Source organism: Armigeres subalbatus, chromosome 3 (genome assembly GCF_024139115.2).
Source record: "Armigeres subalbatus isolate Guangzhou_Male chromosome 3, GZ_Asu_2, whole genome shotgun sequence".
Lineage (NCBI taxonomy): Eukaryota > Metazoa > Arthropoda > Insecta > Diptera > Culicidae > Armigeres > Armigeres subalbatus.
This window is the reverse complement of record NC_085141.1, coordinates 342,563,089-342,589,591: the sequence shown is the minus strand read 5'-3', so window position 1 is coordinate 342,589,591 and position 26,503 is coordinate 342,563,089. Positions and strand designations below refer to the sequence as shown.

At 37.6% G+C, this 26,503-nt stretch overlaps 1 protein-coding gene and 1 long non-coding RNA gene across 2 annotated transcripts; both read right to left on the bottom strand.

Moving 5' to 3' along the window:
* Positions 1–434: 434 nt before the first annotated feature.
* LOC134222121 (uncharacterized) lies at positions 435–24,822 on the bottom strand. Its single transcript, XM_062701264.1, has 2 exons — positions 24,547–24,822; positions 435–1,338 (listed from the first exon to the last, which is right to left on the bottom strand). Exons 1-2 carry the CDS (start codon positions 24,605–24,607, stop codon positions 800–802), a joined length of 600 nt encoding a protein of 199 aa, XP_062557248.1. The 5' UTR covers positions 24,608–24,822; the 3' UTR covers positions 435–799.
* On the bottom strand, positions 5,296–7,555 carry LOC134222119 (uncharacterized). The gene is made up of 3 exons (XR_009982403.1): positions 7,332–7,555; positions 7,104–7,184; positions 5,296–6,500 (listed from the first exon to the last, which is right to left on the bottom strand). It is a non-coding gene; the product is annotated as an uncharacterized LOC134222119 (long non-coding RNA).
* Positions 24,823–26,503: the final 1,681 nt, after the last annotated feature.

Below are 26,503 nucleotides of genomic sequence, written 5' to 3'. Positions count from 1 at the left end.
TGCACACAAACGTTTAAAATACTTAGTAACCCTCCTAAATATCTCGAAAACTTTTTCACTTATACGCGTTCAGCAAGAACACCGTCACTGATTGTTTCGAGATACTACTCAAATTACTTGAAGGATTCATTTCGTCACCGCGCGGTTAATTATGGAACGAGTTACCGTCAAATTGTAGGCTTGAAAGACATTTTCTTTCGTTTAAAAATAGAATTACATCATTTTTCAACCGTAGTTAGAGTACAATGGCATTCTGCAATTAGTTATAGTTATGGTATCATATACTTTGAAAACCTTTAAAGGTTATTTATGTTACTATATAGATTATTAAATAAATAAATAAATAAATAAACATTGTATAGCTAGCCAATTTCAGTAAAAGGGAGATTCAATCCTTGAATTTTCTTTCAACAATTAAACACATCCATCATGGCTCTGGTAAAAATAGTAATATTTTTTTATTTTATACATTATAATATTATTAAAACAATAGAACAACTTTTTTTCAGAGATCTATTATACGCAGCTATAATCTTTGATGCTGTTTCATGTTAATTGAATAGTTTTCTTACCGTTGGCTGATTGGAAACCGGTTGCGTTTCTCTTTGATAAAGTCTTCTACATAATCGTGGAGAAATTCTGTATATTATTGGATTTGTTCAAAGTCATTATGTACTACTGTTCGGTCCTTGCAAAGATTCTGCCGACCGTTGCGTTTGACTCAACCCAGCCTTTGGAGTCAATCGCAACGTTCGCGTCAACAATCAAGCAAGATATCACTGAATTAGTTGACCAGGAATTATTTTTCGTACAACAGTTGAAGCCTCGCCGGGTCCGATTCTCCACTCACGGATCTCAGCTGATCGGAATCCCGATCGTCGTCCAGCTGGTGGTGGCGGAATCTCCCGATGAGCCTGTTGGTGTGACTCGCCACTATCGAGTTCCGTTTGCCACTGCTGTCTACCTCACGACTAGTGCTTCCAATGCCATCTCGCCCTTCGTAGTCCATATCGTTTTCCAAGGAGTTTCTGCTGGAGCCGAAAAGTGCATCCAGATCAATAACCGACGGTAGCGGGTGGTGGTGTCTGTTTGGCGGGTGTTCATCCTGTCCCAAGTGAGTCTTCGAGAGCCACTGCTCCAGGTTCCCTCCACCGCTTCGTACGTTGATAACGGACGGAACAGGAGTAGTGCTTATCGGTGCGGTGTAACTCCGTTTTCGTAGATAGTTGAAGCAGCACGTGCGGAAGTGTCGCGTTCCGCATGCCGAAGCACACTCACGCCCACAGGAATCGCACGACAGTGCCATTGGAAACGAGCATGCCACCCACAGTACGCAATCTAGGGGAAAACAAAAGGGAGGAAGGTTGTGAGTTCGTGAAAGATTTATGATATGCTAATTGAAGCTAGTGATGAATTTCACCGTAATCGGTTATCAATGGACCAATCATTAAATACATATGTTTTTATTGATATTTTTCCAAGCCATTCACGGATACAAATAGAAGCGAGAAATTCGGTTCAACATCAAGTACTTATCTACATGTGCAGAATTCATGTTATGGAAGGTCAATGCTGCTGACGATAATCCGCACATCGAAGATCGTGGGAAACGTAATCAATGGCAAGTGCAAAGCTTTGCTCTAGTTGCTGCTGTAACACCATTCAATACTTTTTGTGCCTTGATAACACGTGCTTTTGCTTGTTCACTAATTTATTTATTTGACACATAGGGTTAAAAAATTGAATACACTGGCGGCAAGAAAAGGCCAAAAGCCGTCAATTAAAATGGGACGTAAAATTCATCTGACATCATCCGCGAGCCGAACGTACAGATTTGTTCATTCTTCAATGTATCACGTGTAAATGCACTCAGTTTGTACTGTGGAATTATTACAAGCTGTTTTTTTTTAAATTATTGACAAGAAAAATATCAACAAGATAGCTGAATGAAAGGTCACAAGTAAAACTTAAATTATTTCGTGAAGGCCATCTATCTTACTTTCATAATCAAATATTGTTTTTTTCTTATGTCTATGGCAGTCCTAATGTATATATTTTTTTATCTAAATTTATTTTGATTTTAATAAGTGTTAATATCACAGTGCTTGTAATGTGGCTAAATTTAAAGGTTCCCCCAAACACACGCGATGCGACAGTCGCGACGCGATTCAATCGCTTGGCGACAGCGATTCTGTCGTCGTTAGTATGGAAGCGTAAATAGAATATTGCTTGCAGCGACCTTCGGTAGAATCGCGGCGACTAGTGGTCGTCGTCGCGGCGATGAAATCACTTAGGTCTGGTGGAGCCTTAGTTTAGCACAAATGAATTTAGGTTTATGTGGAATTCAGTATGAGAGAATTTTTATTACTATAATGCTATAACGCAATCCACAGGCGAAAAAAGAACCGACATAGGGTTACTGTTCCTGGACTTCATCTCAGAGCTCTGATATTCATCCCATAAAAAAACAAAGCAATGAAAAGGTATTTGATTTGTTTCTTATTTTTGTGATTTTTTTTTCAGCAGTGAGCACGCATGTTAGCTAAAAGAAGCAATAAAATTGGTGCCGTATTTCTTTGTTTCACGATGAGATGAATATATGTTCGGTGAGATGGAAAACAGAGCAGTTCCCCTAGTTGATTTCTGTACAAGGGTGCATTAGCCTTGCGAGCAAAGGCGTAGGATTGCCAATCCGGAGATAGCAAGTTCGATTCTCAGTCCGGTCTAGGATGTTTTCGGGTTGTAAACTTTCTCAACACCCTGGGCAAAATACTGTATCCATTGTACTTGCCACACAAGATACAGTGACCTGCGTAATAAAAAGCCCACTTGCCGTTTTTCATACAAAATCGAGATCTAGATCTCCAAAGTTGACCATTTTGTATGAAAATGGCTAGTGGGCTTTTTATTATGCTGGTAGTTTTAGCATCAAATAGCCAGTTCATCGATGCACCTCACGGCGAAATATGCGGCTGGTCGGTGTGCGTAACCACCCATCTCCTAAGAGAAGGTTTTTCTGAGTAACGATGCCATTACAAAAGAGAAGAGTCTACTACTAGCCATTGAACGGTTCGGACAGGGTCCAAATTACCGAGGAATTGAATCCAAAATATATGTGTAGTGTTTAAGTAAAATAAATGTAGTTTCTGTTAAATCAAGTGTTGTTTAATAAGCCAATGTAGTGCGATGTGTAATGTGCTGTGGACCTTAAGCAAATAAATATGTAAATGTGTAAAAGACGTGTTGAATTTGGACCAAAAGCCCGAGGAAACCAACCCAAAGCCCACGAATAGAATCCCAATCGGCCGCCTAAGATTGTGTTCACCTCAGCCCCCAGGATCCCCTTTGGAAAACCGCCAAATTATACAGTCCACTTCGGAGGTAGAGGACCAGCTCCCAAACACTGGTCACTGTACATATTGCAGGTGCAGACATAGACAAGCTTTCTATTTATAACTGAGGAATTGCTAATAGAATTCTGAGTTGAAAAGCAGGACAAGTTCCAGTTGTAAGGTGGATTTTTTAAACAAGAAGAAGAAGAAGTCAAGGGTACAAAGACAGTAATGTTTTGAACTGCATCTTTTTAAAAAAGTTATGCAGGTAGGCGTGTGCTTTGACATGAGGTATTGATAAGTCTAGATCAGGCCTGCCCAACCTTTTGAAACCACGGGCCAAATTTTAGATTTTAAACTTGTTGGCGGGCCAGAAAATATTTGGTATATAACTTTTTGAACATTTTCAAAATTATCAGTCTTTTCTCATTTAAATAAAAAAACCAAACACGATTTTATTATCGTAGCATTAGGGATCCATTTGAAACATTTCAAGTAAATTATTCACATCGGGGAACGGTGTTGAAAAAATGGAAATTTCTTAACTTTATCGGCATTTTGAACAGATTTGCATGAACTGTTTTCAGCATGATGAAAGAAATGTACTAGATTTCAGCAACCCACTGTGCCAAAGTGCTTTATGGTCAAGTTATTGAGATGTTTGGCGATATTTATCTGCTAGAAAAGCCAAGTCACTCATCTATTCAGGATTATTCATCTCGAGCAGTATCTTGTAAAAAATAGTGCTATTTTCCTTTCAAAAAAAAAATCTCTTCGGCATGGTACCAAGGCTTAGTCAATGAACTTCGCAATAATACAGCAAGTCTCCGTATTCGTCATTTCCGTCAACACCATTTATAATTGATGGTGGCTGCGTTTGCAAGAGAGTAGAATATGAAGTAGGCGGCTTTTTCACGTAACGTAGCTTTCAAGTCTTCTACGATAACTTGTACTCTTCACCGCGTTCCATACAACCTGATGCTACCGAAGTACTAAAGGCAAAACTGGCCCGTACTGCATTTACTGACTTCGTATTTGCTCGAGTGAAGAAAGTTTGTTATTTCTATAATCCACTGTACCAGTAATTTGAATCAATGGATGGAGATTTAAATTTATTGAGCATCACTTGAGCACCCTACTTTTGAAGTTCTACCAGCTTTTGTTTCCTACCTGAGCCTTTTCAAATATCATATTTCATAGAATGCTTGGATTCAGATTTTATTCCTTCAATATAGCAAAACGTTCTGAACAAATTAAGCAAACCGGCCTTCCTGAATGTGAACTACTCGTTCCAATCTTTATTGAAAATTCGATGTTCAACCTTTTATGTCTTGGGATCCTCAAGGCAATCATATCAAATTAAATGAAATATAGCTCGAATACGAGCTTTGATTTAAAACTTACGTTTTTAATAATGAAGAGCTTCTCGAGCCAGCTAGAAAAGTTGGCGGGCCGAATCTGAGTTTATTTTTCTTACACGCCGCGGGCCACAAAAAACAGAGCCGAGGGCCGCATCCGGCCCGCGGGCCGTACGTTGGGCAGCCCTGGTCTAGATCTTGTACACTAGGTGGTGGTATCATTGTTTTAGATTACTCAAGATATTCTGATATATGGATTTTTCTACATTTTAAATATTCCTATCGCGCAAATTTGAAACTTGTAAAAATGATTTGTAAGTGTTCGTAGTTCAGTGTTGAGTGTTTTTGATACTTTGTGAACTTTGCGTCGTGAAATGTCTAAGCCGAACAAGTAGTGTCCGCATATGTAGTACAGTTTTCTCCGGATTTTGGTATTTTGTCCACCCACTGTGAAGTACGCAGCCTCGCTACCTTATGGATTTTAAAATCCCACCACCAGAGTTCGCTACGGACTCCATATTGGTAGCAAAAGGATGGCAAGGAATACGCCATGATTATCTACGCTTGGCAGGTGGGGAGATGGGAGAAGAGAGGAAAAACGAGGAGTAACACGGTGATGGCGAAAGGTAGAGGATCGTCCTCCTTAATCTACCGAACGAAATAGTAAATTCCGGAACTATAGAGTGCGCCGCGCCATTCGGTGGTACAAAACCAAGTTGATGACCCCCCCCCCTTTCCCTTGGGGACAGTTCCGGAGATGCAGGCCGACGACCGAGTCCGTCAACATACTCGAAGAGGCTCCTGGATGGCGCATGAGTCTGGAGAGGACGCCATTGCATCCCATCACCAAGTCTGAGTGTGGAGGAGTGCTAGCCGCTAATTGGCGGGAAAGGAGTGTCAAGTCGGGAACGGCAGTTCCATCGATACGAGCCAAAATCCGAGTCCGTCAACACGCTTGGAGAGGCTCCGGATGGCGTACGAACCTGCAGAGGACGCTATTAGGAGGACCGAACCCATTCCGTTGCGTGAAGAGCCGCTGATTGGCGGCAAAGAAGTGAATACCGTGGAACTCAGGTTAGCGTAGTATAAGAAAGTGGGACAGTGTGGAAGAGTGTCGGAAAAGTCCGAATAAATGTTGTCAGCAATACCAAATAATGTGAGTTTTTCTATGCTTCAGTGCGGTCATTCCTTGTGTCTCGAAATAGCCCTTTAAGCATGCCGACCCTGAGGTGTATTGATGTCAGGGAGTTTCAGGAAGGCTCCCCGCTGAGCAACCGGCAGTTACACTTTGGCACCCAACTTAAAATTAGTCTTACCGGCAGTTTTGAGAAGGGCAGTTTGGAAGATCGCACTGGAAAGAACTGGTTTCGACGGAAGTCTCTGATAAAACTTCCAGACGCTCACATTCTATTTACCACAAATGGACTTACTCCCTTTTCTAACACAGTTGGTAAAATTATTTCATTTGCAATGGAAAGGTTCTATTATTCAAACACATTATAAAAAAACGATTGTTCAAAAAGACATTTAAATCTAGTCAAACTTAGTAATTTTTAATTTATATTAATCAATTTTAATGTGTGTGATGTGATTTCGGAAGTGTGAAATGAGAAGACAAAAAAGACGATAAATTTTATTTTTGAACGGTTTCTGTAAACACAACTATTGATATTTTTAATTGCTAGTTTTTTTTTCAATTTGTGTATTTGTATTGTATTATTTAAATAATATTTCTTTTTAAATTCAAATTTCGCTGAAAATTTCGTTGAACAATATCGTATGAATGGATGATTGGCAATCGGGAACGTTGCTGAAATAAAACAGGAAAGTGAATGAATTTAGTCGTCAATCAAAACAATACCATATACTAGAGAAAACCAGAGTTAGATGGTGAAGGATAAAGAAAGTTTAGTTGGAGAAACTCTCCAAACATTGTTAAAGAGGAGAGAAGGTTTGAATTCCACATACAAACGTACGTTTGAATGTTGGAGATCAATTTTATTAGTGAACCATTAAGAAAATCTAATTCTTTTAAGTAAGAATTCCTAGAATTTTCCGCAATGTTGTTCTCCCAGCCTAAATTCAATGTTGAATAGGTAAGGCTTTGTTTTTTGTTTGGTAACTGTCCTAGAGTTGGAATATGAGTTCCATCTCTACGGCCTGATAATTTTCAGACTCTGTTGAGAGTAAAAGAGGAGACATGCTTTGAAGCATATATAGGAGGTACTAGATCACGATGTTTCTCACATACATCAATAGTGGATTACATACGATGATTTGAGAAGTTAAAAGTTCTTTTTTCTCAGGAAATCCAGTATGAAACTAGAGATGAATGAGATGAAAACCTAATTCGTGAATCAAGTAGCCTAGAGAGTAGTAATAGGAGCAACTGATTGTTGCAATGTTCACTCACCAATTGTGAGACCATTTGAGTGTTGTACCATGCTGTACCATCCAATCGCGGGAAGGTATGTTTATAAAACAGCCAATATTCCTGAAAGTGAGAAAAGTATTAAAGGAAGCAAGTGTAAAGCGAAGGAGTTGTACAACTGATATGGATAGTTATCTCTGTAAATAGTTCTTCTAGAGACACTATTCCACTCAGTCTTCGTACTAAAAGCTCTTCGGAGGCTTGACTTACCTTATGCTTAGTATCCATGCTGCGGAGGCAGCGTTTGTAGAGATTATCCTAGGAAGTTTTAATTTGTGTTGAATGGGCCCAAACAATCGATCTGCTCACTTCGTCCCATTGTGAGGGGTGAGTCAGAAAATGCATCCCAGATCCCATTACGGTAGCTCACTTGATATGAAAAATCATTTTATCAGGTGACATCAAGGCTGAATGGAGACACTGTGGATAGAAGGTCGTAGTACCTAAAAGAGATAAAAGCATAAAAAAGTGCTTGAAAAGTGTTGGAGAAGATTCAGTGGAAGAGTATATCCTGTTAATAGCTTTGTCTAGGAAAACTCTTATAAACCGAATTTTCATTAATCCAACCAATCGAGAAAATTTTCGTGTAAATTTTGTATATATTTTGCATGATGGCCATTTCAATAATTTAGTTAGTTTTCTGCATGTTTAGTATTTTTTATTGTTTTTATATTTTTGCTTTCTGTAGATAAATTAGTTAATATTAGCGATTAAAATATTGAGATAGTAGTACTGAAAGCCAACGAACACCATACCAAAGAAAAATAATAAACGATATTCTTGAATTTATTACCAAATTTATGAATCTAAGAACCTAACCCTACCGCAATAACAATATTAAATAATGATGGATTTCTATTTGAGAAGTAATACTTCTCTAGTGAAGAATCCATTTCACCGGGTTGATATTGGCCTCAACCTGCGTCGATTAATCACTGGCCGGCATAGACATTTTTCTCAAATAAAAATTCATCGTACTTACCTCATGCTCATTACCACATCATTCCAAGAATTTCACAATGATAAATTGTTTGACAGTTTTCAGTCAATACAATACACACACCAAGAAACAGTGTTCGATTCGAATTCGAAAATGGAAGTAGTAGATCGATCACAAATCGCTGAAACATTTCAATTCAGAATTTTACCGTACGGTAGTGTGACTTTGCACCAATATTTTAAAAAAATGTAAATATTTGTATATATTATGTTATAATATCGTGTAGAATAGTATTGTAAATATTAATTAAAAAAAAACTTTTTTAACAATCGTTTGGAAACATAGTAAGTTATATTAGAGGTTACCAAACTTCATGTTTGTGTATTTGATCGCTGGAGACCAGAGCAAATGCGATGAAGGTCAGTAAAGAGAAATTCTCTAAATTGTGTGGAGTTGGCAACAACGATGAAAACCTATGACCCCGATACTCTTCAACTGTACTTACTGATCCATCCAATACATCATTCATGCTTTTGAATAATAAAATCTAGTACGTTTCAAGTCAAATGTTTTGCGAACTACCGTTAGATGAAGTGATTTTGTACTGGTGATAAGTGATTCGTGTTGTGTTTGGTTCAGAGGTACGTGTAACCGGGGAAATCTGGTGTAGTCTGCGGAAAAATATTTACTTCGTAAATATTTTTACCCGAACTGGGGGAGAGTGTAAGTGTTCGTAGTTCAGTGTTGAGTGTTTTTGATACTTTGTGAACTTTGCGTCGTGAAATGTCTAAGCCGAACAAGTAGTGTCCGCATATGTAGTACAGTTTTCTCCGTATTTTGGTATTTTGTCCACCCACTGTGAAGTACGCAGCCTCGCTACCTTATGGGTTTTAAAATCCCACCACCAGAGTTCGTTACGGACTCCATATTGGTAGCAAAAGGATGGCAAGGAATACGCCATGATGATCTACGCTTGGTAGGTGAGGAGATAGGAGAAGAGAGGAAAAAAGAGTAACGCGGTGATGGCGAAAGGTAGAGGATCGTCCTCCTTAATCTACCGAACGAAATAGTAAATTCCGAAACTGTAGAGTGCGCCGCGCCATTCGGTGGTACAAAACCAAGTTGATGACCCCCCCCCCTTTCCCTTTGGGACAGTTCCGGAGATGCAGGCCGACGACCGAGTCCGTCAACATACTCGAAGAGGCTCCTGGATGGCGCATGAGTCTGGAGAGGACGCCATTGCATCCCATCACCAAGTCTGAGTGTGGAGGAGTGCTAGCCGCTAATTGGCGGGAAAGGAGTGTCAAGTCGGGAACGGCAGTTCCATCGATACGAGCCAAAATCCGAGTCCGTCAACACGCTTGGAGAGGCTCCGGATGGCGTACGAACCTGCAGAGGACGCTATTAGGAGGACCGAACCCATTCCGTTGCGTGAAGAGCCGCTGATTGGCGGCAAAGAAGTGAATACCGTGGAACTCAGGTTAGCGTAGTATAAGAAAGTGGGACAGTGTGGAAGAGTGTCGGAAAAGTCCGAATAAATGTTGTCAGCAATACCAAATAATGTGAGTTTTTCTATGCTTCAGTGCGGTCATTCCTTGTGTCTCGAAATAGTCCTTTAAGCATGCCGACCCTGAGGTGTATTGATGTCAGGGAGTTTCAGGAAGGCTCCCCGCTGAGCAACCGGCAGTTACAGATTTCTTAAACAAAGCTTATTTGGTGGGAATGGACTGTCTTGTGACGGAAAAAAATGATTAGGAATTTAATAAATAGGCGGCGCTAGTGTGCTTGCAATATTCTTGCATGTGTGAAATATTGATCTAGCTTGAGATCCTTCGTATCTACAGCCAAGTTGTATTCGATAAGATTGTTCAGGATGTCCAGTACTACAAAACGGTGCTTAGTGTAATGAGATGAGCACTTCTTCCAAGAGGCGACGTTAGTGAGCAGAGCATATTTGAGTTATATTTGAGTATATTGTTATTGAGATCTTGCGTATTTTGGTGCGTAGTACTTATGGCAAACATGAATGTTGTGGTAAAGTATACCAAAAGTTTTTTTTGTATTCAGCCTGCTCCTTCTTCTTCTTCTTATTGGCATTACATCCTCACACTGGGACAGAGCCGCCTCGCAGCTTAGTGTTCATCAAGCACTTCCACAGTTATTAACTGCGAGGTTTCTAAGCCAGGTTACCATTTTTGCATTCGTATATCTCGGGAACTTTTTCAAATCGGCGTATGTAACATTTTGATCAAACTGAGAAAATGGACTTGGAAGTTTTCAGATTTTATTTTTATTCCTATTTAGAAATTAAACACATTTATCACAATTGAATTCACCTCAACGATACATTATGGAAAGGTTCATCGTCACTGACTCTGAAATCTGCACTGCGTGTGAACATTTCAGTTATTTTGATAAAAATATATGTTACAACGTTCTGCAACAGATAAATCACATACGTCGTTTTGATACGTCAGCATGACCGAGGTCATGCTACTTTCGTCGAAATGTTACGCTGCTCCGTACGCTGCATTGTTGATACGTCGAAATGTTGCGTCAAGTTGAAACGTTTCACCGCAGATGCGACAAAAAATTGCAACACTTACAACACGACGTAACAACATTTGCTGCAGAAAAACAACGTAAAATGTTTTTCTTAACGAAAATCAGAAAATTCAAGCATCATGCTTAGTTTTGAAATCAGTGATGAAAAAGTACAAGCAGACGCACGTTTTAAACTATTTAGTTATTCGAAAAAACGTTTTAAATTACATTTTCTGCTAAGCGGTGTATGTGCAATATTTTCAACAATGATGTTACACCGTTTTGTAAAAAAATGATTTACATTTTTAATAACACATTTTCAAGTAGCTTTGAAGATATACACATTTTTAGACGAATTTGATGCCATATGCTGTTGAAAACGGGTTTGTTTACAATTTGCGACATACGCCGTTTTGAAAAAGTACCCGAGAATCTTGTAGACCTGTGCGCCGGTCACATAATCGGCGGCGGCGGCGTAGTGGTTACTTTTGCCCCGGCGGCGGTGGCGTCACGGCGGCGCGCCGTTGGTTTTTATCGGCGGCGGCGTGAACCGGCGTGAATGGATAAATCATTGGTTAAAAAACTAATTTTACCCCGAATTTTATAATTTACGTGGATTTGATTCACACGGTACGAATCGCTCGTATAAAAGTCGACTTCAGTGGATTAAATTTGTAATATTCTATGTTTGTCGATCATCAAACAGCACATTCCATAGTAAATTACCAGCGAAACTAATAAGTACCTGATCTCAAAATGTTATTTAAATTAAAACTATTTTATTTTTCTCTGATTTTGATGAATCAAAATTTAAAAACGAATCCTGCTTTACTTTTCGTAACCCTTGAGCAGTATTGAGAATTAGACTTCGGTGTCAAAGGACTAATTTGTTAATATTTTTTTCCAAAAGTTTTCCTAATTCAGGATTTTGATAAATTCCAGTCGATTTACTTCTCAATATATTTAAATTTCAGAAAAATTCTAACTACTATTCTTTAAGGTACATATACAACTGGGCAATGTTTAGGCGGGGTACGATGACCAACCAAATTGAATATTTTCCACAAAAGTTGGTGAAATATGACAAAAAAGTTCTTGGTGGAGTTCCTGAAGGGATTTCCGAAGGTTTACGTTTCATTAGAAATTCCTTTGTAAAACCCTATGGAAACTGCGGAAACTCATAAGGCATTTTTTTCAAAAACCATTTAGGTTATCGTTGGGAAATTCCTTTAGTAAGGGCTCATTCACAAATTACATAACGCAAAAAAAACACAATTTGAACCCCACCCACCCCTCTGTGACTTGTTTGTAACATTTCCTCTATACCCACCCACCCCCTTCGGTGACGCGTAACGTCGGACTAAAAATTCACAAAAAAATATTAATTGATATTTTTAATGAACTCTACTTTAACTTTCTACATAGTAAATAATAATGCTGTCAAATTTGAATTTAATTAGTGATTTCATTTTTTATATTATTCGTTACCCGTAACAGAACTGAACAAACCCACCCACCCCCTAGACAAGCCGTAACATTTTGTAACGGAATATTGGGTACCCACCCACCCCTCAGGGCGTTATGTAATTTGTGAATGAGCCCTAAAGCCACAGGTAAAACCATACAATATTCTTTAAGGATTTCATTAGGAAATTTATTAAGGAATGAAATAGTTCCGAAAGAATTCCTAAAACAATTTCCGGAAAATTTGCTGAAAATATCTTCGAAGGGGTTCAGAAAGGACTCTCCGAGGAAATAGCAAAAACATTTCTGTCAAAATATTTGAGGACATTTTCGATAGAACTTAGTGTTAAAATACTTCGTCTGAACTTGACCAACTTCACTATTGATCCCACGACTGACTTCCCACAAATCACACCAAGGAAATACAAAACCGAACTAGCTTGTTTGCTTGCTTGCTTAATGTAGACTAGTTTATTCGTCGTAAGGAACAAAGGATTGGGCACACAGGCCTAGCTTATTATGTGTATAGGTATTTTATAATTTTGCCCGGTAGCACCGACTTAAAAAATAGTTTATATTAGGGAACCGATGGAATTCCCGTAGAAAAATCAAAAAGAATATTTTTGATTTGTTTTTTTGAACAAAGGAATACGTGGAGGAAATTCTGACGTCATTCCTGAGGTAAATTTTAAAGAATATCCGAAAGAATTTCCGAAGAACTTTCTGGAATTCGTTTTTGTTAATTTTTTGAGGCAATTTCCTAGGGAATTCCTTAACGAATCTTCAAAGGAATCTCTGGAGGAAATTGCGAATAAATTACTGGGAAAAATTCCAAAGGTATTCTTGAAGAAACCTAGGAAGTACATCAAAAATACCAATAGGCATTTTCTCTGAAATTCTATTAGGAATTTCTTCGTAATTTCCTTTGAGAATTCCTTCGGGAATTCTATCATAAAATCCTTCAAAAATACCTTTATGGATTACTCTGGAAATTCCTTTAGGAGTTCTTTAGGGAAGTATTTTACCTTCGAAAACTCTTTTAGAAGTTCCTTTAGGAATTATTTTCGAAAATCCATTCAGGTTCTCTTTTGGGAATGCCTTCAAAAATTTATTTGGGAATTCCTGCACTAAGCCCAACACAAAATTTCTTCAAAATCGCTTCCAAAAATTTATTTGAGAACTCCTCCAGAATTTCATTTCTTAAATAATCAAAAAAATACCGCCCGGATTTCCATCGGATATTCTTCCAGGGACTTCTTTAAAAGATTATTCGAAAAACCTCTGAGATTTCCTTCGGAGATTTCTTCAGATTTTTTTTCGAAAGATCTTCCAGGAAATTCTTTGAAATTTATTGAAAATGAAGTTGTTTGCGATGTCAAAAATAAACAACAAACAGTAAAAGACTTTCGGAAAGATGGAGGCATTTTCAAAGAAATTCCTGCAGGAAGTTCCGGAAGAATTCCCGGAGAATGTTTTAAAGGAATTGCTGGAAGAAGTTCTGAAAAAATCCTTAGGTAAATTTTGAATGAATTCCTTATGGATATCTAGAAGAATTCTTTCCAGCCATTCATGAAAAAGTTGCCGAAACAATTTCAAAAGGAAAAATTTCCGAAGAAATTCTCAAAAAAATCCGAAGACATCCTCAATGAATGGAATTTTTAAAGAAATTTCCGCAGGAATTGCTAAAGAAACTTCCAAAGGAATTCCTCAAGGAGTCTCCGAAGGAGAATTTCTGAAAAAATATCATGAAGGATTTCCTGAAGAAATCCGTTATGAAAATTCTTAAGGAATTTTTGGAGAAATTTTGTAAGGAATCTCCGAAGGAATACCCAAATTCCTAATTCCTAAATAATCTTCTAAGGTTTAAAAATAAAAAATTTCGGAGGAATATCTGGAGGAATTATCAAATAAATTTCTTGATTTATTTCCAAACTAATTTCTGGAGTATTTTTCGAAGGAATTCATAAATTGGTGTTTAAACGATAATTCTTTGAATATTCTCAGAAAATCCAGGAAATTTACAATAAGGCTTTTACAATACAGTTTGAAATAATTTACAGACAATACAATAAAATTAAATTTCCGTAATGTTTGAAAATACCTGACGTTTTAAATAAATAATTTGACTAAATACTATGCAGCGAGGCGACAACGCCCCAGTCCTGTTTTACAATGGCTGTGGATAAGAAAGTAAGAAGCGTTTTTGACGGAGGCTCGTAATATTTGCTTAGCAATATTTGATTTGCTGATGCTCAGCAAGTGGTTTTCGGTAAAGCGTTTACAGTTGGGATTTAATTATTTTGCTAAATCAGTCAGTGTCTTATTAGCCAACTGTCGCAGTAGCACAAATCTTAAAACAAAGAAAACTGATCAAATGAATTGATTTAAATAAATAAAAAAAATGTCAAAATAACTAATGTGCAACTAAATTTGAAATTTCTAAACTGCAATAATTTACCTGCACTTATGCCAGATGGTTTAAGAATGGAGACGATTTGGGCATGCATCTAGGCCCCACAAATGCTTATTATGAACCACAACAAACCCATTTTGCGAGTCACATAGAAATTTAGGTACCCGACTGAATAAGGCCTTGGCTTAACGCATTTCAAAGATCAGTTAAACAATTTATGTATTATTATACTAGATAAAGCCTCATTTAAACTCTCAAACTAATCAACCAACCAATTAATTAACCAAGAAAAAGTATGTCACTACACCGACTTAGAGACACCATCGCTTGAGGTAGATTTGAAATTGAATTTTGACGAGATCCACTTAGTGCTATTCCAATTAACTCCACCACGCTGTATTTCTTCACAGATACGTATTTCGACTTCAATTATTAGGCCGTTTTCAGTGTATTGTACTTGGCTCGACTCGACTTAAGTTACCGTCGTTCGGGGTGACATTGGGCCTAGGGGGTAAGATTGGGTCAAAAACGAAAAATGTTTCAACTCCTAATATCTCAGAAACTGTTACGAATTTTGATCAAAACTTCAAACGGTTCGAAATTATAGTAAAATTCTCGTCTAGGAAACCACAAAATGAAATCCAAGAACTAATTGTGCTCGTACCATAATGCTTGGAATTTGAATGTAAAACTATTGATCGACTGAACCCGTATTAAAATAGTGTCAGTAATGCCCCACAAATCTATTACATAACTAGTTTTTAGATCGATGGATACCTGGTTATCATGTTACGATAATCTGTTGTTGTTTTATCGAATTTTATGGATATTTCTATAGCGGTTCTGGTTTTTCGTAGCAACGAGCAATGCACGCTGAAAAGGGGTGAGATTGGGCCAAGCCTTTGGTTGATTTGCCATACATATCACTGAAACTAAGTGTGAAGTAATTTTAACCATGGTTATGTAGTAAAAATAACAATTTCTAAAAGTTGTTAAAAGAAATAGATTGATTTTTAAAATAACCACATTGTTATCAAAAATACTACAAACTTTACCGTACCCATGGTAAAAATAACAACTTATGTTTCTGTCATCTTTTCCTTTATGCTTTCAAGCATATTTAGTTCCTCTGTTATTTTTCTTCAGCTCTCGAGATAAGATTTTGGGTCTCCGTGAATTTATTACAATTACGTGAAGTGGAAGTTCAACTTATCGATGATTCGTTTTTCAAATGGTAAGATTGATGTTTTTTTAGTTTTCTTTGAATTCATTTGAACTTTTCGTAGGACATGGAGTTACGGTGGCATGATTACTATGGCGAAGCGACAAATGATCACCATTTTCAGCCATGAAGCAAACTGCTACGAGAAGATGAAAACAATATTTATGGGAAAAACTTTGCTCGTACTATTGCGAACCGCTGAGTAGCAATTCGCCCGTATGCTGTATCTTTGTTCCATCGGCAAAACACAATCTCCTGGATACTACATCAACTTATATCAGAAAACTCAAAAATTGTTGCATTTTTATATTCATGTTCTCCTTTATTAAAATATTCAACATTCTTGATGCTTCCGGAAATTGCTCGATAAAGACAATAAAGATTTGAAATTTCAATTTCTGTGAAATCTATTCATTTGACAAATGAGCCCAAAAGCGCAAAAGTACTACATAACACAGTTAAATTTACTACATACTTAAATGCAACAAATAGTTCAATTTTTAACTACAAATTTTAGTTCGGTTGACCATGAACTATGGCAATTTTGACATTTGTTTGTTTGTTATGTATCCATGGTTAAAAATACTACACATATTGTTGAAACAAACACAGTATGTAGTCTGCACAAATCAATTGGTGTTGTGCATTTAATTTAAACTATCAAAATGGTAATTTTTACTACAATACTGTTTTCAGTGTAGTTGGTAAAAGCCGTAATGTAGGCAATTATTTTTTATGAACGATTGAATCGTTGCATTGTCACCGTTGAACTTTTTGTACTTGGCCCAATGTCACCCCCTGTGAGTAGAGATGTCGTAAAATTCCGATTAATCGATTAGTAACTAATCGATTACTCTCGATCCTTGTCGATTATTGAATCGATTAATCGTAGGATAGTAATCGATTCAAAATTAATCGATTATCACAACGATGAATCGATCAATCGAGGTAATCAATCCTATTGCGACATCCTTATGATGTCGTAAAATCCTGATTAATCGATTAGTAACTAATCGATTACTCTGGATTCCTCTCGATTATTGAATCGATTAATCGTTTGGTAATAATCGATTCAAAATTAATCGATTATCACATCGATGAATCGATTTATCGAAGTAATCGATTAATTTGCGACATCTCTACCTGTGAGGGGTGAGAATGGGCCAGTTTTGAATAACATATAACTTTGAAGAATTTTCCTAATTTATTATTTTTTCCCCACACAGTGATAAATTCCTTGTTCAAGCTTGTTCCAAACTAATTAAAACTTGATTCCAATGTGAAATACTAGAGCTTTGTAACATTTATTTGGAGCATACCACATTTTGGCCCAATGACACCCCCGTTGGCGACCCAAAATCGTCGTCGGCGGCGCGAGTAAAACCACCGGCGGCGGCGGCGTGGCGCGGCGGCGCACAGGTCTAATATCTTGAGGCTAGCACAATGATACTTTTATGCCCAGTGAAGTCGAGACAATTTCCAATCCGAAAATTGCCTAGACCGGCACCGGGAATCGAATCCAGCCACCCTCAGCATGGTCTTGCTTTGTAGCCGCGCGTCTTACCGCACGGCTAAGGAGGGCCGAGAGCCTGCTCCAGCGATACAAATAATAGAGTGCGTTCGCTCAGGGTAAGGCTTTTTGGTCTACAGCGTAACCAAAAATCAGCCATTTTGTTTCAAATCTGGTACATGCTCTCAACAATACCAAGATTAGAATGCGTTCACAGAATACCGGTTTGACTCAAATCCCGAACAGACTCATATTCCGAACACTCGGCACAAATAAACGAGTTTTCTTGGCAGGCGTACAGATCAAGGACATAATTATTGTCCAATAATGAAAAAACGTTGAAATTTTGAATTTTAGTGCATTTAAGGTAGTGTTCGGAATTTGGAATCAATGAGTTTGGAATTTGAGACAATTTTTACAATGCGTGCTCGGTATTGGAGACAAAGTTTGGCAAAATAAGATCATTCAGTATTGTGTCATCAGTATCATCGTAATATGAATCAAAACGGTATGATATTCGCCATCCGAGAAATTCCTGGAGTTAAGGCATTTTGGTCTACACGCGTACCCAAAGATCAACCAATCTGTTTGAAATATGGTACATGCTCTAAGAGTGATACCAAGATTATAATGCGTCTTGGTCATCCAAAAAATCCCTGGAGCTAAGGCTTTCGAATCTACACGCGTAACCAGGAATTAAGTTATCGAGCAGCACCCAATACTAGACAAACAAACAGACATAACCAGAGCCGTAGCGTAGACTCTCAGCGCCCTTGGCGAAACCTTTATTGGACGCCCCTCTTCAGCTAAGGGAAATAAGTTGCGAAGTTTACATTTAAAGAGATCTTGGATCGTACCAAAAAAAAGTAATATTATAAGCACAGACAGTCTGTTTTAAGATACTTTAAATAGCATTTATTATTCAGCGGTGCACAGAAACCTCTGATACCCGTAAGCCTATGTGGACTACATAAAGCACCCTTAATTTTTTTTAAAATTTTGTGATAATTTTTAACGCAAATTATGTTAGGAAACAAAGCCGATTTGGAAGTTCTTAAAAAGTGTTAAAAGATACGGCCGTCTTCATTACCAAGAAAGGGGATTGAGAAGCTTTAAAAATTATACAAAAAAATTAGATGTTTGAACAAATAGCGTGACAAGGGTGTCGAGGAGAGGGAAGATCAAAATTACTCATTTTTGCGTGATGCACTCAATAATTATTTCATTATGGTTTTTGTAAGCCTTTGTAACCTATGTTCGAAAATGATTAAAGCGATTATTTCGATTTATTCGAAAAAATATCCAAGAAATTTGAACAAAAAACAAAACGCAAAACCAAAAAACAGAGCTTTTCCAGAATCCACGCACTGCTAAATCTGGTTGGTGGGTCGGTCGCTGCTTGGAATACATGTCGGACCTTCGGATCAAGGAAAATATAACTCTGGAGTAGGTCTGATGATGGTTTGGAACCACTTTTGGACCTACATATGTAGTTGAATTAAAAAAAACTCAGTCTGGATGAGATGATCGATTGCCAGAATTGCGAGTTAATCATGAAAAAAATACTTTGAAGTGTGTTGATTGAATTCCGGAATCGTCATCGATCCTGTTCGGACCAAAAAAATCAGCTTTGGAGTAAGTCTTTGGATGGTTTCGAGATTCCACTGGACTTAGTTGGGTCAATTAAAACCAAATCTGAAGTAGGTTAAGCGGTGTTCGGAATCGGACCTAGTCGGTTAAAAAACCCAAATCTGGCGTAGCTTGGTCGGTGAGTTTGAATGAATGAATGGACTTAGTTGGGTCAATTAAAACCAATCCTGCAGTGAGCTTGGTATCGTTGGTATCGCTATTAGAGCGTGGGTTTGTTGGTGGATGAAAACACCATCGGATCAATTTAGATCAAGGAAAATCCAACTATTGCGTGGGTCTGTAGGTGGTTTGAAAGCACTTGTGCACATAGTTGGGTCAATAAAATCCGGCTCTGAAGTGGTTTGATAGATGTCGGAAAACGTTAAAGTAAGCATGGAGGTAAAAAACATAATCCAAGTCTCGATTTGAATAATATTAGAAGAAAAGAAGGACATTCTTCTCTATACAATGATTGCTCTACTGACAATTGTAGCAAAGTAAATACTCAGAGACTACCGAAGCCCCTCCATGCAGGTACTAATGTATATCAATGAAATTCGGACTACATTGAGTTTTTCTTACCACTACTTTCTGGTATTAGTCATAAGAGCAAGAGGGCCTTTCGGAATCTGGTCAATGGATGTAGTCCCTGAAGGAATCCACATTAAACACCATTTTTTCGCTATTCATTCTTGTCTGCTGTTGAGCATTACGGTTCCGGAAAGAACATGTTGATGTGGAAACAAAGCAATATTATGTGTTTGCTCTAGATTACTCAACACATCTCTACCATAGAAACCAGAGACTTTTTGACCACCCCAAAATCGGTTTAATTATTACATGATATAATAAAATATGTCTATTTCTAGTAATAAAATATTTCTATTTCTTATACAGAATCATCGATTTTGGCGCCCCCTGAAGGCTGGCGCCCTTGGCGGGGGCCAACCACACGTTACGGCGCTGGATATAACACATTGAATAGTAACTCATCAGATTTATCGTCGTATGAACACTAACGACATCTATTGTTTTCACTACGTTAGGCAAATCACGAACCAGATGGCGATATTAAGCTTACGTTAAACTGAAGCAAATCCGATGCGCGCGCCACGAGTGAGCGATTGACCAACTAATGATTATTTAAATTGACCAGTAAATCAATGAGCGATGGTAATTTCGCTGTTTGTCTGTGCTATACCATTTGTCGATCGAGCTTGTTAGTGAGAAACGCATCTCCCAATAAGCCTTTATCAGAATCCGAACACAATATTATGACAAGAATCATAAACTACGGTGGTATAAAACCAAATTTAGCTAAAAATAATAATGTACTACAATGTTGGCAATAAAATTGCTGACAAACTTCGTCGAATCTTTGTCATTATTTTGTCCGACAAATACAAAGCTTTGTCGAAGGTTCTCTTTTTCCGCTTTTTTTTGCATGCGCACATAAATTGACTTCGCGCCACCCTTAAATGGCCACCGAATTGCCTGAAATTTTGCCAGGGGCCCATTCACAAATTACATAACGCATTAGGGGGTGGGAGGGTGTCTGTCCGAGCGTTACGGCCCATACAAATTTTAGAACCCTTCCATACAAAACACGTTACGAGGGGGTGGGTGGGGGTTGAAAATGGTCTATTTTAGCGTTATGTAATTTGTGAATGAACCCCAGGACTCCTATATTATCAAAATGATGCTAATAGACATATGGGAGTTGGAATTTTCGAACATTTTTGAAATGTGAACTGCCCTAATGCGCATCGATGAAATATAACCAAAGATCAAACAGTCTATTTCAAATATTGTACATGCTCTTAGTGTTACCAAGGTTAGATAGTGTTCATAATACATGTTCTTAGTCATCCAAGAAATCCTGGAATTAAAACTAAATGTTAGATATTACAAAGTTTAGATGGTTATAACAACATATGGTTTCGGTCATCCATGAAAATCCTGAAGTTGGGACCATTGGGTCTACACGGGTAAAATCAGTCAACATGGTCCAGATATGATACATGTTCTTGATAATTCTGAGATTAAAATGCGAGTATGTACCAGATTTGAAACAGGCTGGCTGATCTTTTATGACGTGACTAAAGGCCTTAACTTCATTTTTTTTGGATGACCAAGTTCCATATTTGAAACAAACTGGCTGATATTTGGTTACGCGTGTAGACCCAAAGGCCTTAAACTATATTGTTTCCTTGGATGACCTAAACATATTATGTAGCTGTAGCAGGTTGAATACTGGAAGACTCTACCTCAACATTTTTGTTTGCCAACAATATTACGCATCAAAATACGTCAGATATCACATAGAACAATATACTCAAATATAAATGCTCATTAGCACCGCCTCTTGTAAGAAGTGCTCATTATATTGAGAACCGCTTTGTATTCCTGAACAATTTTGCCGTATACAACTTGGGAGTAGGTACGAGGGATCTCAAGCTAGAGCAATATTTTACACATGCAAGAATATAGCAAGCACATTGGCGCCGCCTATTTGAACAAATTAATTATGCTAAAGACACATATTTATAAATTTCAAATTTGTACGATAGGAATATTTACAATGTGGAAAATACTATATATTGGAATATCTTGAGTAGACTAAAATTATGATTTCATAAATACCACCGTCAAGTTTTATGCTAACCAATGCCTCATGTCAAAGCACATGTCCTCCTGCATAACCTTTTTGAACAGATGCAGTTCAAGATGGGTAAGATTTTCTGATATAAGTAAAATAAGCATAAAAAATTACGGTTTTTTGTACCCTGGTCCACAAAAACCCATCCCTGCGAAGTATCCGCCCACTTATAGACAATCTTAGCTATCATCCTGAAAGATGATTAAATTTTCTTTCGAAACAGCCAAAAAAAAACGGCGTGGAGCGCAGCGAGCAAGGTGGGCAGACCATCAGGTGCAAAACGACTTGGCGAGCCCCACGCGCTTTCGAAGATGGAGAGATGCAGCCTCGAACCGTGTATTGTGGCGTCAAATTGTTGATTCAGTGTTATTTGTTTAGATGTAAACTAAATAAATGAATGAAATAGATACACAATCGATTCAAAAGAGTACTGTCAAAACTCGAATAAAATATTCGGGGGGAATTGATCCCTCTCCAAGAACTTGCTTTGATAAAAGTAAAAAAGTGCTATCTGATTTTTTAAATATTTTTCCTTCAAAATACGATTTGCTGTGTGAGTTCGATTTTTGATATGGAATGCAACTTGACTTGGGATGACTTGATCCTTTTTCTATAATATCGACTCAATAAATATTTTTTCGAGCATTTTTTTTCATCAAATTTTTCAAATCTACACAAAAATAGCCGCCTGAGAAGCAAGTTGATTTTTTTCCGCCATATTTTTGTATGGGTGATAAATGAGGGATCAAGTGTCCCCATATTGACGCAACAACTTAAATTCCAAATATTCTAAAATTGTGATTGAATGTTTACATTTTGATCAGTACATATCATTTGGTATATTAAGGATTTGTGTTGTGAAAAAAATGTAACATTTGGTCATTGTTCGTAGAAGTTGTTCAAATTTCGATCATTTTTTAGTCTTTAAGAGTGTCAAAACAAACAAACAGTCCTGCAGAATCAATAAAGTTGTAAATCCAAAATACAACTCACCACATAACGATCATTTGTCTACAGTATCTATAATAAAAAATATGATAGAACAAAACTACTTTGATTGTCGGTAGAACAGGGGGGATCATCGCAACAAACATTGAAAACTGAGAGAGCGTTTATTGAATCGAAAATAGTTTTCTCAGCTAAAAATCTAGCTTTTTCAACTTAAATTGTTTTTTTAAGAAAATTATTTTGAGCTTCTTAGTGGAATGTCTTCACTTGTCATAAGACGAGTTTGTACAATCCCATTTAGTTCCACCACTTAAAGCGGGCTTGGTAGTCATATGGCTACTGCTTCTGCCTCATACGCAGGAGGTCGTGGGTTCAATCCCAGGTCCGTTCCATTCTCCTACTTTGTATCTTTCTCTATATTTCTCATGTTCTAGCAATCGCTAGAACTGGAAATGGACTTCCATACCGTTTCTATTACTATTCCTATATCTTCTACTTGAGTATTCTATCAGTAATCTGCTAGAATTGGAAATGAACTATAGAGCTCGTTTCCTACATCCAATTAGAAATTCCATCAGTTACCTTCTCCTATCTATCACATTGGCAGCTCGTTAACCAAGACGGACCTCTGCCCCTCCAACCTAACCCAGAAATTCCAACAAATTCCGCATGAACTCGCGGCAAGTGCAGAGGTATATTCGGCTTGCAGTGGGCGAGTGATTGCATCATCATTTCCTCCCCCTTACCTACATTGACTTGCATTCTGACGTGGCAGGCGCCAGTATGACCTAACAAATGAGATCACCAGTACTTGTACATTGAAGATGTGTGCTAGTCCCAAGCAAACATCTGTTGGTGCCCTGTGCAAGAACAGCTGATCTGGTCATAATGGAGTAGCAACTACGAGCAGTCAATCAAGCTCAAGCTCAAGCTCCCATTTATTTCCACCACTTGATTGTACCTTGACAGATACGTATTTGGACCTCAACAGTAAGGTCGTTCTCAGTGTCTCGTACTTGACTCGACTTCGAGTTTAACAATTAAATAAAATTCATTCAGTGAGTGAGACTTAATGGATGTTTGAGCTTTCTAAATGTTACTTCGATAAATTTTATTTAATTGTAAAAACTTTGAAAAATAAAAGGGCAGATTTTTTAACCAACTGTGAATGACAACTCTGGCATCACCCATGGGAAGTTATGTCCAAGCTCTGACTGATGCTGGTTTTAATCTGCCAAAACTTGAGCTAAAACAATCCGATAGAGTCCAACAATACAACACGACAGTAACCTGCACATGATCTATGTATTACATTTTCGCTGGAAAGCTGCTCTGATTTTGACAAATTCTTAACTGAGATATCATGAAATCTTTATGTTTATTAATATTTATCGTAACATAGCACTTCATAACCGATGCAAAACTGATTAACAAATAAAATTCACTTTAATGAAAAATAAAAAAAACACTAAATAACTCCGACAACATCGTTCACCGAATTAAAAAAAACTCATCGCGATCTCGAATCAGAATACAAAACCCTACGCTAATATGATGATACTTTTTATGTCTAGGAAAGTGGAGAAACTGCCAACCCGAAAACTTTCTAAACCATACCGGGAAAATAAATCCAACCATCACACGTTCTACCACACTTTTTATAGCTAGAAAGTCAGAAGTTCGAAGCAATTTTGTATTGCCCCCAATCAGAGCACTAAGCTGTATTTGGTCGAATTAGAGTCGAGACACAATCTTAATTCCAGATAAGGATATTTTGTTGTTCGTTGTTGTACTGTTTTCTCGAGATCCAAATAGTTCGTAAACTTGGGAATTCTTATGTCGCAGAATTCCGACAATTACTGACCCTAGTTTCTGCGGTTCAATTTATATTTGATTGATGAATAATAAAACAGTACTCATTGGGTTGTGAATGGTAAAAAGTAATGTAGGTACAATCTAAGATTTATTTTATCTAGCCTATCCTGAAGCTTCGTTTTTTTGTTTATTAGAAAAGTTGTTTTAATAAGTGAAACTTGTAATTTAACTTAAGTAATTTAACACAAAACTAATTCTTCATAATCCATTCTTTCACTTACAAATCAGAACAATGGAGAGATAAGCAGCTGGTCGGTTCATGATTCTCATTTTAATCTTCATTCGACTGATAGGATGTATTCACTTGCAGGAAAAATTATGACAACCGAAAACTAGCATTTGGGTCAATCTCACAACAACGAGCTTATTCGCGAACACGTTTCAAGTCTTTTCACTCATGTTTGCACATTTTCGATTTCAATTATAATTCCGTGAAAATTCTTTCTGGTTGCAAAGATTGTCAACGGTTGCAGTCCGTTGCACGCGGTTTGGCTGCTGGCGGAAGACTGTTACCACTTCTGGCGGAAGCCGATTTATTTATATGTGTTAAATTTTGAATCTCAACAAGTGTGAAAAGCGGCGCCTCACGAAGCGGCGCGTCATTTCCCTTGAGTGAGGCTCGATGCCGTCACAGGGCATCCGCGTCCGAATGTGCGTTTGTAGGTGAATGTGGAACAGGGAGCACATTGCACGGGATTCTCCCGTGATTATTGCAGGTTGGAGGAGGTGGATTTTATGATTCCGTAGCCATATCGGCAGAGGGAAGAGATATCATAGAGCTATATAATAGATGAGTGGATAACGATTTCGGTGGGTGTTTCCTTTATCAGCACAATCCAATTATTCCGGCATAAACAAAACACCAAATTTAATTATCAACTTTGATCGGGCGAGTTGAAAGTTGGTAACCGGCGACCTGATGTCTTCACCGAAGCCACAAATTGCGTTATATCAAAGGATTCACTCACGGTAGTGCGTCGTTATATGCAAGGATTTATTATTTTAAGATTTCCTTTGATCTGACAGTCTAAGTTTGGATATGTGTTTGATCAACAAATGTACCATTCGCATGAGGAAATGCTTAAATTCGATAAAGAATTTAAATACATCATCGTGAAAATATGTAGAATAATAATGATTTCCAAACTTTTATCAGTTGGCAGTGGCCAAGTTCGTTACCTAGTCACATCTTAAAACAGTCGATAAAAAAAATCTTTGATCTATGGCTCCATCCAACGTAACGTCGCGACCTGGTCGGTGGCAGGTGATGAAAGCAAAAATAAAAATTACTTAAACTTTAGCTTGCATTTGCTAGAAGTTTAAAAAGCGGAGAAGCGTGGTTGGTTACCATGAGAGTCAATAAAAATGCTAATTTGGCTCCGTGTATCGATGAGTTTGTTTTATTATTACACACCTGAGTAGTTGGATCAAGTTCAGCTGCAGCGAAGATTTCGTTGATAGAATTATGATGTGGTATTGATGTTTTAGCAACTGCAGGGCCTGAACAATGATGTTTCCTGTAGGAAATATCATACGAAGACGTATTAAAAGTTCACTCAGTATGACTGACATAAGTAATTAACGCACTTCGCGAAAAAAAAGTTTTTAGCACCCTATCAGATTTCAATGAAACATACAAAAAAGCGCTGGGATTGTTTTGTTTTGAAAATTGTTCAAATTTTTGAATAAAAATAATTTAAATCTGAATAATTGGTTTGAAAACTTCAAAATCATTATGAATAACAGTCATTTCAGGCTTTAAGGATTATTTATGGCAATGGTTATCAATAGTTTATGCATCGCGAATTTGGTTTCCCCAAACACATGCCACCGTGACCAAATAAAATCAAAACAGCAAACAATATAAATAAATAAAATATATGTATTAGATTCGTCAATTGCTTCAATACACTAGTCGTAGGGACGAAATTCTAGAACTCATTGCACATCCAGAATGGCAGTTTCTAGCTGTAACCACAGATAATCGATTGGAGATGGCGCAAGGATCATTGTTATTGAAAACGCAGCCCGATTGCGGCTGTCAAATGCATTGGCTGCGTTCGACGGTTGTAATATAGCTGCATCCTTAGGTACTGCCGCAATCAGTTGAGTAGATGGCAGTAGTGGGCCAACGTATATCAATTCAAAAGTTTACACAGGATTTTCAATAAAATTTGT